The sequence below is a fragment of the Rana temporaria genome, chromosome 3 (genome assembly GCF_905171775.1).
Source record: "Rana temporaria chromosome 3, aRanTem1.1, whole genome shotgun sequence".
Lineage (NCBI taxonomy): Eukaryota > Metazoa > Chordata > Amphibia > Anura > Ranidae > Rana > Rana temporaria.
The window spans coordinates 360,780,782-360,796,727 of record NC_053491.1 but is presented as its reverse complement, the minus strand read 5'-3'; the positions used below and the strand labels follow the sequence as shown (position 1 = coordinate 360,796,727).

General features: G+C 44.4%; 1 protein-coding gene across 12 annotated transcripts in view; it reads right to left on the bottom strand.

The window, feature by feature from the left end:
• Window positions 1–15,946, bottom strand: part of ERC1 (ELKS/RAB6-interacting/CAST family member 1) — a 351,485-nt gene that overhangs the window by 172,317 nt on the left and 163,222 nt on the right. For 7 of the 12 annotated variants that reach the window (XM_040345290.1, XM_040345298.1, XM_040345297.1 and 4 more), the window contains 3 exons: window positions 7,317–7,454; window positions 5,088–5,228; window positions 3,038–3,178 (listed from right to left, as the gene is read on the bottom strand). In XM_040345290.1, coding sequence (XP_040201224.1) covers window positions 3,038–3,178; window positions 5,088–5,228; window positions 7,317–7,454 — 420 coding nt within the window. Of the gene's footprint in view, window positions 1–1,454; window positions 1,488–3,037; window positions 3,179–5,087; window positions 5,229–7,316; window positions 7,455–15,946 lie in introns of all 12 variants that reach the window. The other 5 variants (XM_040345288.1, XM_040345294.1, XM_040345289.1 and 2 more) reach the window with 1 other exon arrangement.

Here is a 15,946-nt window from a genome sequence, read left to right as displayed (position 1 = left end):
CAGTTCAGTAACACTTACAGGTTTTGTCCGATCCCTAGCCTATGGCTGGACAAGAAAAGTAGAATCAACAGACTGTTGGGCTCATCTCTGCATCACTCTCCTCTTTCCTCCACTCACTGTGCACCTTGTTAGCACATAAGCATCGAAGCACAACTGATTGGCAACTTGTGCTGCTTCTCGCTTTCCCAGTTTAACCACTTAAAGACCAGACCTTTTTCTGATTTGTTATTTACAAGTAAAAATCTGTATTTTATACTATACTTGAGGTGATTGTAGCCGTATTAGTGCAATTGTGACAGAGAAAACTGAGTACTGGCCGTGGCTCTGGTAAGCTCGGAATCGATCGGGAAGCAGCAGGAGGAGAGGAAAGATACTTCTCCCACCGCCTATAAAAGTGAGCTTGAGCGAATCTGCCGCTGGGATCACTTTTATCTGAAAGCCGGCCGCCTAAGGAAAAAAACAATACCAGGGTTATGACAGCTAAGTGCTGCCATAACAACGGTATTTAACCTCAAAATGATACCCTACATTCCCAGTTAGGTGGTCTGCAAATGGTCATGAGAGAGACTGCAGAAGCGTCCCATACTGAAACATGAACAGAGGACCGCATCTGCGTATAGAGCGATGTAGAACCACCACTAAATGAATGGTTCGGCATCCATGCCCCCTTAATCAAAGTGGACAAGAAGTACTTTGAGCTTTTATATGAGATATCCAGGACATGGTAATTTCCCAGCTGTTTTTGGCAATATGCTTTAAGTCACTTTAAATTTCTCCCTATTAATGTGGTTTATCTGCACTATCCAGTACTCTCTGTTTCGGTTCTTTATCTGCACATTGTTCAGTACAGGAAAAAATCTGTCCACAAGAGACTTGTATCGTGTACTGCTCAGGCTTTCTGAAGGGGTATCAATTCCATACCACCACAGCTGTGAGTGCTGGTCAGGAGGGAGCCCATCCTGGCTCCTAAGATATCTCAGTATGAAGGAAGATGCCCCTGTGACCACACATCCATAACATCCCAAGGGATGGTGGTAAGTGGCAACCTCAGCCTGGACTCCGGTCAGGCTACACCCCACGAATAGAGTCCAGGCTGAGGTTGCCACTTACCACCATACCTTGGGATAATATGCGGTCACAGGGACATCTTCCTTCATACTAAGATAAACCTGTACAATTGTGCAAGACTGAAGGGCGGGCTGGAGTTCAACTTTCACATAATGTTCCGCCAGCCTTTACGCCCGCTTTATCCTTTTTTCTAGTTTTAGACTTAGAGGTTATTTACTAGACAGTGGAGGTAAAAAGTGAAAAAGTAAGTGTCCTTTTAAAATTCATAAACAGCATATATGACTGAAACACATTCCAGAACAAATGGAGGGTAGGGGGATGGTGGGGAAGATCATGCGAAGGTGACAATGACAGGAATACGTGGGTGCCCATGCAGAGGAACTTACTGCTTTCCCGGAGTGTGGTAACCCATCAGAATGCTGAGACAGGGACAAGAAACATGGTGGAGGTCAGATAGAAAATAAGGAGATTGGGCAATAAAAATAGCAAAAAAAAAGCAAAACCAAGAAGGTTATAGGACATATTAGGATCTGTTGGGCTGCGTTATGATTAGTACATTCATTGTCTGAAAGGAGCATTGTCGTAGTTCAGAAATGAAGCCTTGGATTTAAAAGGTAGTTGACCTTGGTACCTTAACAACTGATAACACTCACAGATTACATGTGTAAGATCTATGCTTGACAAGTATGTTCATATGACTGATATATATATATATATATACGAAATTTTCTCTGGTGATGAGGGAGCGTGAATTTGTAAATGCACTATACTGTTCGGTGGGCTTCCAGGAGGCACCATCACTCCACTCCTTATTAGCAGGTGACAGGTAATAGTGTATTTTTAACGCTTAACTACAGTCAGTTTGAAATTTCTCTATATCTCTATATGTAAAGCCATAGCCTTACCTATAACTAGGTATATATCAAGTTCTTAATATCTGTAGTTTGTCTTATAAAATTATACCACCAATATATTCCTCAATAGGTCATAAGAAATGCTTTCCCAGCTCTCACGACCAGCTACCTTTGCTCTTTCTATATTGCATAGCGACCGGTTGAGTATCTTCCCTTTTGTGGTCCTAAAGGTCTGAGCTGCCATCCTTAAATCAAAGTGGGTGCATCCTTTGTGAAGATCTCACACAATTGTCCTGTCCTGATCATGCATTTGGCAGCAAACTGGTAGTGGCATAAACCGGTGGGTGGTTGTGTCACAAAGCTATCCACCCACATCATCTGAGTCCACATGAACTGAAGTTCATGTGGACATGAATTCCAGTGAAGCTGAATGTGGTGCTCAGGCTAAAGTAAGAGTAGTGGCTGCATAGGTGTGTGCAGCCCATTGCATTAGGGTGTGCACCCCAAAGCTCAAACACACATGTGTGTGTATGCGTCTACATGTATATGGTCCCGGTACATTAATCTCTCTGCTGACACAGTGAAGCACTTTTCTTATGGCAGAGTGGGTAAGAGGGAGGACTGGCACACAGAGCAATAATGCCAATGTGCACTAGATGAGTAGGATGTGCCCAGGCACACCCTGTGCGCACGCCTATGATTGGCTGTATTACTATTATAGAAAATGTAATAAAATAAGGTGTTCTGCAGTTTCTTCTAGAAAATAGAATTGAGGAACTACTGTGAATAGGGGGAACAATGAATAAACAAATAAAAGTTCCTGAAACCTAGAGTTCAGCTTTAAGGGAAGAAAATTATGACAGTAAAACACAATTGTATTTTTTAGTTAATAGAAAAGTCATTTTTAGTATAAAAACCATATGCATTGATACTAAAACCTGTGTCTACAATCTGAACTGGGGTAAAAAAATCCTGAAATAGGACTAACTGGCCAACATATAAACAAATAATTAACTCTGTAATTGGTTGAGAAGCAGAGGGGTACACAGCGCAGTGATTGGTTCAAAAAAGTGTGATTGGCTGGCATGGTGGGGAAGTATCCAGAACTTTCTCACCTTTCTCATTTGGTTCTCCAGCTTCAAACATTCCTCCTTCCTCTGCTCCAGAGCGATCTCCAGGGTCTTTAATCTAGAATCCTTCTTAAGGCCAGAGGAGGCTAGGGTAGAGGCATGCTCCTTAAGGTCAAGAAGTGAGGACTGCAGAGAACACAGCAACACCAATATGTTAGAGAGCAACTTTACCTGGTAATATTTTAATTTACTAATCCCAGAACAGATGCCCAATGTGATCCAAGAAAAAACAACAATTTTTTGTAAGACAGAGAAATGCTGGTTTTGAGGCCACAATGCCTTGGATAGGCCACATTTGGAATCATAATTAAATGTTTAAAGTTGAACTGCAGGGACATATAAAGACACAATCCATACAGCTCTGTATTCTCTAATAAATAAACAAGTTATTTCAATGCAACTAATCTAAGTACCTGTTCCTGACTCATTATCAGCCTCTATTTTCCCCTAAAAAGCAGCAGTAAGTCAGAGAAAGAGAGGCAGCTCTGGTATCCATTAGGGTGCACTGTATGAAAATACATTAGCAAGAGAGCAAAAAGATGACCTCATCTGTCAGTTGCTCCTCCTTCACTATTAAAATAGGCAGGGTGGTGTATTCCTTAAGGCCCAATTTCAAACTTAGCTCCATGTCCCCACCACTTATTTTGTTTTTAAGTCAGCGACATGACACCCAAAGTCGTCTTCTTAAAGAGGAGGTCCGCCAATCCCTGCAAGTATTAAAAGCCAGCAGTTACACATACTGCAACTGCTGACTTTTAATAATAGGACACTTACCTGTCCTGAAGTCCAGTGATGTCGGCACCGCAGTTGATGTTTCCATCAGCTGTCGGGGGCTGCCGCTGCCATAGCGGTTAAGGGAACCCAGCCGTGTAGCCTTACGGCTACATGGCTGGGAAACCCTACTGTGCATGGGTGAGGCTCTTTGAGTGGAAGTTCCACTTTTGGGCGGAACTCCGCTTTAAGAACTTCTACCGTGCGTGGTCCTCAACGATGCAGAAAGCGTCATTGAGGTGATGACTGCCATCTTTACACTATGGGTACAGGGTGCAGTGGTGACATTTCCTTAATGGGAGAGGGGGGGGGGGGCGCTGGACACATGACGCCCTGCAGACACAGTATATGATCTTTGGCTCATTCAACATATGACAAGGTTAGGCGAATACTGCAGCAAGAGCTTTTATTTCAGCACTGGCTAGGGCTCCCTTTTAAGAAAGAATTGCTTGGAGGATAGTAACAGAGAAAGTGGTATCATTGACTGGAATTTTTTATTTTATTTTATGATGGCTGACCTCACCCCAAAAAGATAAAAAAAAAAAAAAAAAGAGAGAGACATTAAAATCATTTCATTTAGGGAAAGAGGAATGTCATTGTATCCAGGCACAGTGAACACAGACAGATCATACGATCTGGCATTATCATATGTTGTTGGTTTTCGGTTTAATAGAACTTTAAAAGTTCTGCCTTACAAAAGTTAAAAAAAATGTTGCCTCCTATTATATCAAATAAAAAAATTCCAACTAATCAAAAACACAGATTGCAATCAATGAATTATCAGATTAAAGAGGTAAAAATCTAAATTAAGGCTTCATGTACACGGGATGTTTTTACAACTGTTCCTGAACAATTTAACTTGACAGATAGTAACCCATGTTTAAAACGTCAGTTTTGCTGCTTTTACATGCTGCGCGTGCGTTTAAAAAAAAACGCGAAATGGTGAAAAATGCCTATAAATGAAACGCTGCTAAACGCGGGTTTCCGCGTTTAGAAGTGTTTGGCGTCTGAACCAATTTTTTTGCCTTAAAAAATAAAGGCCTATAAAACGCAACTGCCTAAAAACGACAGTAAACAAAACTGTGTACATGTACACATAAGATAAAATTGAATGAGTTCAGGGGCAGTTGAAAAAAAGTGTCCAACTGCCTCTGAACGTCCGTTTAGCAGCAGCAGTGTACATGGGGCCTTTGATCAGATGTTTAGAAAATCCCCCGGCTATGAGTTCTGGTTCATGGAAGAATGGACAGACTGGTCTTCCTACCTCTTTCTCAGACAGATCTCCCTGTAATTGGCTGACTTTCTCTTTAAGCTCCTTCAGCTCCTTCTTGCAAGACTCAATCTCTTCCTGCTTTTCACGTTCGTCGCGGTCCCGCTGTTCCTTCAGACGCTCAATAATTCTCTCCTGGGGAACAAACAAGAAGTGTATTTTTTTAAATAGACAGTTAGATTAAAGGGTCAGCAGTCCACCCAAAAATGTTCGCTTATCCTAAGGTGATGCCCAACTAAACTCCAATTTAAAACTCTGTCAATTGATTTCAAATGCAATATAACAGTAAGGCCTCATTCACACTTGGCCGTTCGGGTCCGTCTGTCAGCGGACCTGAACGGCCGCTCCATGCATCGCTATGGAGCGTCGGATGTCAGCGGAGACATGTCCGCTGACATCCGACCCGATCCGACCCGCTAAAAACAGACGTATGGGGGCCACGTCCCCATCCGTCCATGCGGATCAAATCGGGTAAGATCTGATGAAAACGGACATGCTGTCCGTTTTCATCAGATCGCTCCATAGGGACACAGCGGTGCCCGACAAGCCCCTCCCCGCTCAGTGAGCAGAGAGGAGCTTGTCATCGTCGGCTCAGCGTAGATCTGCGGACTGATCTCCCGCTGAGCCGATGGGAGCAGGCGGACTCCGTAGCGACAGAGTCTGCCAAGTGTGAATGAAGCCTAAGGGTTCACATGGTTACCATCTGTGTAGCTGGTAAAGCAGCCACAGCTACAGTAAAATAGCTTGTCTTCTGCCAATCTTTGTGTGGAAGCAGCAGTCTTTCTGCAGCGGCCCCTCAGTCCCTCTGTATATTAGAGCTAGAGCTCTCCTATCAGCAAAGCTCAAGCTCTTGAGACTGATTGGAGAACTTTAGTTGTAAATATGCAGGTGCATCAGACTGCTGTAGAGAGACCATTGCTTCTACACAGAAAGAAAGGGCTATACTCAGTCGCAGAGTGGATGGCACAGGATTTTCTACTCTCCCTGAGGCTGCTTTACAAAGAAAAATAACTGTTAGACACAGAGCAGATTTTCCCTGCATAAAGCAATTACCCTGAAACCTCAACTGGACTTTAAAGTGGTTGTAACCCCTTACATATACCCAGTGAAGTGACTATTCTCGGGTTATACACAATAGAGATAATTAAAAAATAAATCCTCCTATATACAGTGGGGATCAAAAGTTTGGGCACCCCAGGTAAAAATTTGTATTAATGTGCATAACGAAGCCAAGGAAAGATGGAAAAATCTCCAAAATGCATCAAATTACAGATTAGACATTCTTAGAATATGTAAAAAAAAGTTAGATTTTATTTCCATCATTTACACAAAAAATGGCGTCTGCAAAAGTTTGGGCACCCTGCAGAGTTAATATCTTGTACTGCCCCCTTTGGCAAGTATCACAGCCAAGAGTCTTTCAATTCTTGTTTGAGGTATCTAACTTTTTTTGACATATTATATGAATGTCTAATCTGTAATTTGATGCCTTTTGGAGATTTTTCCATCTTTCCTTGGCTTCGTTATGCACATTAATACAAATTTTTACCTGGGGTGCCCAAACTTTCGATCCCCACTGTATATAGGAGGATTTATTTTTTAATTATCTCTATTGTGTATCACCCGAGAATAGTCACTTCACTGGGTAAATTTTTACCTGGGGTGCCCAAACTTTCGATCCCCACTGTAAGTTGTACCAATTTATTTGCAGTCTTCTCTTCTCTTCATCCATTCAAAGTCCAGAATTTATAAAGCTTGTCTGAGCATCCAGAAAAAAAGGGGCAGAGATCTGAAGTTGTACTCTGCAGAGCTCAGTGAGGAGAGCTATGAGAGCCGATTGGAGGGAAAAGACCCCCCCCCCATTCAACCAACGTACAGGAAGAGAGCTAAGGCGGTCAATGAGCTGGAGATCCCTCCCCTGTCACTATTTTTCTCTTGGTGTCATGAAAACTTGTCAGAAGCAACTCATGCTGTTAGCGGAGGAATAAAGCATCAGACAGAAATGACACTTGGTGTTCTTAATTGAGACAAAATACACACTATAGAGGGATATGCTTTGTTCATATTTCATGTCTGAGGTTTACAACCACTTTAGGTGCCTGTCAGCAATGCATATTTTTATCATGACAGTTTTTTTCAACCACCAAGCATCAACCCAGACAAGACATTAATACAGGTTAGTCAGTCCCCTTAATCCATGTACATTAACCGCTATGCTGTGATCACCTTCTCCGCCAGCGCCTCCTCCAATGTAGTTAGTGCAGTGTCTGTGTTGGAGGTATCTGCCTGTAGAGATTTCACTCTATCCTTCAGGCTGCCCAACTGCTTCTCTTTGTCCCTTAACTGCTCTTGTAAGTTTTCGATCTGGAAGAGGAGAAAATGAGACACGATTTAAAAGGATAAAGTTCACATTTGAAAGATGTTACATGTTCCAGCTCCTGCACATTCTCCCCCTGATAAACCCCCTCTCCCCCACGGTACGGGAGTCCTTTTCCCCCACACTCGCTGTTACTTTTAGCGCCGCTGTGCTAAGGTCTGCCCATACAGCCACATCATTCAATCACAGCTTCCTGTGAAAGAATAAACTACAAGCACCATCAGCCACTGCAGCAGACGTACTTTCAGTTTGAAATCGCTGATTAGCATTAGTCACACGGCCTTCAACTCTGCAAAGACAGCCCATACATAGGTACAGGCAACAGAGCTGTAGGCAGTGTGTGCAAGAAAATGAACTGACGATTGCGGGTGCAATGAATTCCAGGCTCCCGTTTAATTTTTTTTATAATTTCAGATTTATTATGAAAAGGTTAGCCTTTAAATAAAAACAACAGAAACAGCTGTCAAGTGAGAGGAACAATTCAAAGTTTGTAGAAAAGAGTGCCAAAATATTGTTGACAGTCCATGTGAAGTTTATTAAGTTACAATAGCAGTCTAAACAATTAAAATTAAAAACAGTCACCGCATTTTAGGGGGTTTCAAGATGGCCCTTCGGCAGGGCTTCACAATGTTGGACTGGAAACAAAATTAATATACACTGTGTATATACAAAAATCTAAATGATAAAACCAAGATTAATAAAAAAAAAAAAAAACAATCTATGTCTATCCACGTTAACTGGTATCCCAGTTCACAAACCCACAGTTCACAATAACAGTTCACAATGGTTTTACAGTTTTCTCTCTGTGACTGGTAAGCAAAGCCGCACACGACCGCAAGAGTGCGGCTGGCCTGGCCTGGCCACAAGGATGAACACATCTCTCAGTTTATGGTGGTGTTTTACTGCCCTTTAATTAATCAGAACTTCTGGCCGCAACAGGACCCATGGAAGACTCTTACGCACACAGGACAGACCTGAGTTCCAAAAATACCTGCAGGCGTAAAATGGGCCCTTTCAGGGAGAAAGGGCAGAGCAGGAAGTCCCAGGAGACGAGACGTGTTTGACGTCTGAAAACACCTCTCAGCCAGTAGAGAAGGGTTAAATGACGAGCGTGTGGCCAGGTTTATCTCTTTTGCTATTTAATAGGCCAAATTGGTAGCTACTCTAAGGTCATATGCAGGGTGAGACCACTCATTAATTAACATATTCAATGCTGAAGATTTTTAAAAGACCCTTCATCACAAGTTAGAACATATAATTACAACAATCATAATACAATTCTACTACAATATAAGCCATACTAAAGTTTATTTAAAATAGATGTGGACCAAAAACTAAACTCTCATACAAAATTCAACATGTTACTGTAAATGCAACAGTTATACTCTCAATGATAAATCTGCAGCTTTTATTAAAATATTCCCTGGGGAATAAGCTTCCTTTTTCAGACATTTCCTGCAACAGGATGACAACGCCCTGTCCCTGCCTTCCATTTGTGCTCCTGCGTTGTCACCTTTCTACATGCGCTTCAGATAAACATTTCAACACATGGTCCACTTTTCTCACAATCAAGAAACCTGCCCTAAGAGATGCAGTAATCACTGGAATGCATGTAGACAAGAAGTGGCTGCAAAGAGGTTGCAGGCGAGCCATTACTGGGAGATAAACATGGTTGAAAAAAATAGTATTTTTGTACTCACCGTAAAATCCGTTTCTCCGAGTTCATGGTCAGACACAGCCTTAATCTTGACAAAGTGGGTATTAGCCTTCCTTTAGGAGTGACTAGGCAGAATGTGTCAACAACATCAAAGCTGAACAGCCCCGCCCAGGGGGCGGTCCTACTGGCTATATTCCCTCAGCCTGCACTCAGCAGCTCAGTTCGTCAAGAGCAGTACAAACTTAAAAAGGAGGGGTGGGTGCTGTGTCCGTCCATGAACTCAGTGAAAAGGATTTTACGGTGAGTACAAAAATCATATTTTCTCTTACGTTCATGGACGGACACAGCCTTAATCTTGACAAAGTGAGACGTCCCAAAGCAGTGTCAAAAAATGAGGGGTGGGAACAGCATAAAAGAAACCTCCAGGCCTATTGGCCCAAAGGGAGCCATGTCTTCTCTTTAGCTAAGCAGAAAAAAACTGAGCTCTCCCTTTGCATGCATGGCTTGCCTCTAGGTACTCTGGTCTCCCCTCTCACATTGTAAAGACATGTTAGGTTTATTGGCCTTGATATGTCTATGCAAGAATGCAAAATACGGACCTTAGATTGTAAGCTCCTTGAGGGCAGGAACTGATGTGAATGTATAATATGGTTCCTCCAATCGATATGGTTCCCGTCTTGACTGCGCAGGCGCAATCCGAGCCGAACCTGAGTAGCTGTAGCAAGAGATCCAGGGCGACGTAGAATTCGCTGTAAGTGGCCAGTCGGCCTCACGTCCTCGCTTCGCTCAGCCTCCTGGCTCTTTTTTTAACACCCTCCAATCCATGGGGATGTTAAGGAATGAGAAAAATATATATAGTTGCGCTAGTATCAAAGGAAACCTTTACGGAGAAGGTGACCATAAATGTGGAAGTTGCATGAATGAACATGAACCGTGAATTATATTAAAGTGCCTGTCCGCATAAACAGTACACAAAATCTCAAACGTGAAATTGACAAATCATGAAATAGGCCATGGCATGAACCTATGTGCAAAAAACAAAAATTTTTATGAAAAAAAACTGATGTAAAACGATGATTATCGATTTACATTAGTTCGCATTTGCATCTGTCAACATTCATATTTTTTTAAATAGATCAAAGTCCTATTTCCTGGTGCCTCCATGGCAGCATACTTGTGATAGAGCTCCGCCTCGACTCCTCCTTCAGGGCTAGTGAATAGAATAAATTAAAGGCATAGCCCCTCCCCCAACATTCTCCTTTTTTCCCTCATACCTTCTTGTGCTGGTGAAGAGTAGATGTATGTCCATACCTCTGCAATCGGCAGCGTCCGCCGGGTTTAGCCTTTCCCGGGCGCAGTCCCTGTTCTTGGGCCGCTATTAGCGCTAATAAGCTGGGAGACCCCTCTGTGGATCTGTTGGGGTCATTTCGCAGAGTTTCCGTTTAGGAACGAAGTCTGCTATCGCATCCATGATGAATGCAGTGGAGTCGCAAAAGGATCAGCTCACATCTTTCCAGGCTGGTGGTTTCCATTTTATTTTTAGGCATATATTGTTTTTTGTCTCTCCCCTCTCCCATCCCTTCCTTCCTTTAACTTGCCTGTTAGGTCTCCTTTAAAAAAAAAAAAAGGTGTGCTTGTTGTTTTATTTTTTGTGATGCTCCCTTTAAAGTCCGGTCAGTTTGATGGGGCAGGTGCCTTTTATCCTGACAGGCTTGCAGTTGTTGATTGTTTCCCCCGAAATCAGCGGTGGGCTACAGTTTTTGTTTTGTTTTGTATATCACTCGACATCACTGCGGCCATCTTGGATTCTGGAAGAGGGGCCAGATTTGCCCTTTTTCTTCCAGAGTTACTTTGCAATGGTGGTTTATGGGATTATTAGCCCATCCACCTGAGCCTAGTTAAGTTCAGATTCAGGGTTAGCCGTCAGAGTCTCCTCAGCTGTGCCCTGCTAGGTTTCACTGATGCTGCTCTGTGGTAGCTACCTTTTTGTGTTTATTCTCAAAAAAAAAAAAAAAAAAAATGCTGCTAGATAAAATAATTAAAATAAATGTGTGTTATTTAAAAAAAAAAAAAAACTCCATAGTTCCTTCTTTTTTCCCTTTCTTTCTAAATTTCCGCAGCTGATCCTTTTGCCTAACTCTGCAATTAGTCATTTATCTTGCAAACAAAGATCCTCGCACCCCTATTAGGTATGTGACCAACTATATGTGAGTATTGAAAAAAAAAAAGTGCGCTCACTGTCTAATGTGAGTTCCTTACACCGTGGCCCTGCCCACTCCAAGAGGTCCAGAAAATCTTCAAGACACCGTGATGACGACAGATCAGACCGCAGGTCTCATTCTTCACGTCATAGATCAGAGAGATCAAGATCCAGAGGACAAGATCCTTCCCCCTCTCCTAGGACCTATACAAAGAAGAAATGCTGGACAGGTGGGGCCACACCACTACCAGACAGAGTGGTCTGTAAGGACTGTTTTATGGACTATGAGTCCGGCTGCGAGCTAGAAAATCAGCACGCTGTAGACCTGCTCAAGTGAACAATGAAGGACTCCTTCTCCAAGCTTGCGACTTGGGTCCCCGCTCAACCACTTCAGCAGTTGTCCCAGGTTCAGGATACAGAACCCAATCTCCCTGGTCCTGCAACAGTCAGTACACCTCTGCCACTGTCAGGCTGACCAGCTAGAGATTCACCACCTGTAGACTCTTCAGAGGAGTCAACCTTCTGGCTTCAGTCTCTCCTTGGTAAAGCTGTTCTTCCAGGCAGTCAAAACTGCAGTCACCTGAGAAGACGCAGAAGAGCCTCCCCAAGAGTCTTCTTGTTGAGGCGACATTAGCCAGGTCATTCAGAATGAATGGGCAAAGACTGATAGAAAACTTTCATGGGGCTGGTTCAATAAACTATACCCATTAACAGAATCCATGCCAGTGGTAGACGCATTGGTGGTGCGACTCGAAAAAAAAAAAAAAAAAAAAAGGAACGCGCTTTACCAATGGAGGATTCCGCTTCCTTCAAAAGAACCGCTAGGCATGCGAACCAACCTGGACCCGAAGAGGAGCTATTTAGCCGCGGGAGCAGCATGTAAGCCAGCTATCGCCCTCACATCGGTATCAAATGTCATAAGATCTTGGACATATAATATTGAGACGGCTTTGCGTCAGGATGTCCCCAAGGAGGATATAATTAAAGCCTTGGAAGAACTTCGGTTGTCAGCAGACTTTGTCAGGGTGGCGGCCATTGACACGATCAGATGCTCTGCAAGATCCATGTTGCATTCAGTAATGGTGAAGAGGGTCTTCTGGCTGGAAGATTGGCTGGCTGACTTATTCTCCAACAAAATTGGTGCAAAATCCCATTCAGTGGAAAAGCACTATTCAGAGACAAAACGGTTAAAGCTATCTCCAGGCTGTCAGGAGGGAAGTCCGGTGTGCTTCCCCAGGTCGGAAGGATGCGAAGATTCAGAGGCAGGTCCTCTAGATTCCGCCAGACAAATCCAATAGATTTTAGGCAGTCAAGACAGCCCAGAGACAACAAAAGACCTTGGAAAGGTACTCAGACATTCTTTTTGAACAGGAAGATGAATGACCTTTCCGGCTCCACAGGAGCAGAAGCAGTCTTTTTGACGCCAGAGTAGCCCAGGCACTCCCGGTGGGAGCCAGGCTAAAGTTCTTGTCCCAGTCTGGACCACATGCTGTCAGGACCCCTGGGTTCTGTCTACAATTCAATTGGGGCACCTTTGGAATTTCTCTCATCCCCCACCTCGGGATTCTTTCAAAGGAACAGAGATTCCATCCTCTCCGCCAAGGGCTCAAGCTCTGTAAAACTTCCTAACGTCACTTCAGCCTCAGGGGGCGGCTGTTCTGGTTCCCTTGGCAGAGCGTCTCGCAGACGTCTACTCCACCCTATTTCTGATCCCAAGAGGACAGGTGGGTGGAGGCCTGTGACAGGCCTTCAGAGGCTCAGCCGGTATATCTGCCCCAAAAGCTTCAAAATGGAGTCCCTGCAGAGGATTATTCAGGCAGTCCAGCCATAAGATTGGATGATTTCTGCAGGATGCGTACCTACACGTTCTAATTCTGTCTGCATTTCAAAAATGTCTGAGATTTGCAGTGGGATGGACCCACCTACAGTTTCAAGCCCTGCCTTTCGGTCTGTGCACCTCTCCCAGGGTGTTCACCAAGATACTAATATCCGCTTTGGTTCCCCTGCGGGAAAGGGGCTTGAGGATATTCCACTACTTGGATGACATCCTCCTCCTAGCAAGCAATCCGGATCAGTTGGTATGTCACCGGGAAATTCTTCTACAGTCCCTAAAAGAGCTAGGGTGGCTAATAAATTCCGAAAGGAGTCAACTAGCACCCACACAGCAGATAATCTACCTGGGTGCAATGTTCAACACTCAGGAGGGGACAGTGTCATTACCACCGCCAAAGGCAAGGATTGTCACCCAGAGAATGATCAAGGTCATCCGGAGCCTGTATCTGACAGCTTCACAATGTCTGAGCCTCATTTGCACAGTGTCTCCTTGTATACCCATGGTTCCTTGGGCCCATTGGCACTTAAGGTAGTTCCAGACAGGTTTCTTGGCGCAGTGGAAGAAACGACGACTATCCTAGACGATACTGCTGATGGGAGTAATGCACAGGGATCTTCACTGGTGGACAGTTCCAGAAAACCTCTCCAAACCTAGTCACCTGGTCCCCCATCCTTGGATCACAATTATGTCCGATGCAAGCGGACAGGGCTGGGGAGCCCATTCCGGGGAAACCAGAATACAGGGTAGATGGTCATGTTCTACCCAGGGAGTGGTATCCAACATCTTGGAGATGAGGACAGCCTTCTTAGCACTAACTTTGGCGTCCCAAATCAGAGGCCAGAGAATACTTCTACATCTAGACAACATGGCAGCTGTCGCTTATCTGCAGAAGCAAGGAGGCACTCGCAGCAGGTCGTTCCTCAAGGTGGTGATGCTGATCACACTCTGGGCAGAGAAGAACCTCCTGGACCCCAGAGCAATGTATCTGCCGGGCAGGTTGAACACGGAAGCAGACACGTTGCCCAGAAACTTCCTGGACAACAACGAATGGGCTTTCCACCCCCTCGTCTTCCATCAGATTGCCAGCATGTGGGATCCCCCTCAGGTAGACCTGTTCGTCTCCCCAAAGAATACCAAGCTGGACAGATTCTTCTCTCGAATGCAGCATCCACAAGCCGAGGCAGTGGATGCCCTGTCATGCCCCTGAAGGTTCACCACAGCATATGCCTTTCCTCCTGAGGCTCCTCAGGGAGTCAGTCCAGGTGGTGGCAGTACTTCCGTATTGGCTGAAGAGACCCTGGTTCCCTCTAGCCCTGCGCCTCAGTGTGAGCTCTCCAATCAGGATCCCTCCTTTCCCTCAACTTCTGTCACAGGGCAGTCTAGTTCATCCAAACCCTCCAGAAGTTGAATCTTCGAATCTGGAGGTTGAGAGGCGAGGGTTCGAGTCCCTAGGGTGTTCCCCAGGAGTCATAACAACCCTTCTAAAAGCCAGAAAAACCGGCAACTAATGCCATATAATCAAAAATCTGGGACAAGTTCTTGTCATCTGCTACCGGAAATGGATTTGATCCAATCCTTCCCTCTACGTCCAATATTTTAGGTTCCATTCAGACAGGACTTGATCTGGGGCTTGGTCTGAGCTCCCTCAAAGTGCAGGTAGAAGCAGTCTCTGCCGCAACAAGTAAGAGATGGGTGGAGGATCTCTTGGTAGTCACTTTCCTCAGAGGAGTATTGAAGATTCGGCGACACCTGTCAGACGATCATTTCCTAAGTGGGATTGTCCCTGGTCCTTGAAATTCTATCTGACCATCCCTTTGCTCCAGTGCAACAAGTAGCAAGATGGAACCTGACACTAAAGACGGCTTTCCTGCTAGCCATTACATCTGGCAGAAGGATCTCGGAACTTCACACCTTAGGGATGGGTGACGACCACATCTCCTTCTTCCCGAACAGGGTGGAACTTCGCCCCTTCGAGGGTTCACACCTAAGGTCGCTACTCCAAGCCACCTGTTGGAACCTGGGCACTAGCAGTGTTTACAGACACAGGTTCAGAGTCTTGTCGTGAGCTGGATGTATCCAGAGTGCTCAGGGCCTACCTAGCAGCCACGACCCCTTCAAAAACTCTGAGAGACTTTTTATTGTACTGTTCAGTAAATACAGGGGCAAAGATGCTTCCATCAGAACTCTGGCATCTTGGGTTGTAAAGTTAATCCAGAAGACCTACAGGGTAAAGAATATTCTCCATCCTGAGTAAATGCTCATTCTACAAGGGCAGTCTCGGCTTCCTGGGCAGCAAGGGCTAATGTTTTGTTGAAGACGGTGTGCAGGGCCGCCACCTGGTCTTCTCACCATACGTTCCTCAGACACTACCATATTGGTCTAGGAGCTCTCACGACTGTTGAGTTTGGAAGAAGGGCAGTTCAGGCTGCTATGTCTTCTTCTAATTAAACGTTTATTGTTAAGCATTATCCCACCCATATCAGCTAGTTATTTATCACAAGTATGCTGCCATGGAGGCACCAGGAAAACGGAAAATTGTATCATACTTACCAGTAATTTTCCTTTCCTGGTGCCTATCCATGGCAGCATACGCTCCCACCCTCGGTATTCTATATTACGGAGAATGTTGGGGGAGGGGCTATGCCTTTAATTTATTCTATTCACTAGCCCTGAAGGAGGAGTCGAGGCGGAGCTCTATCACAAGTATGCTGCCATGGATAGGCACCAGGAAAGGAAAATTACTGGTAAGTATGATACAATTTTCCGTTTTTTGTTCCATAAAAAAAAA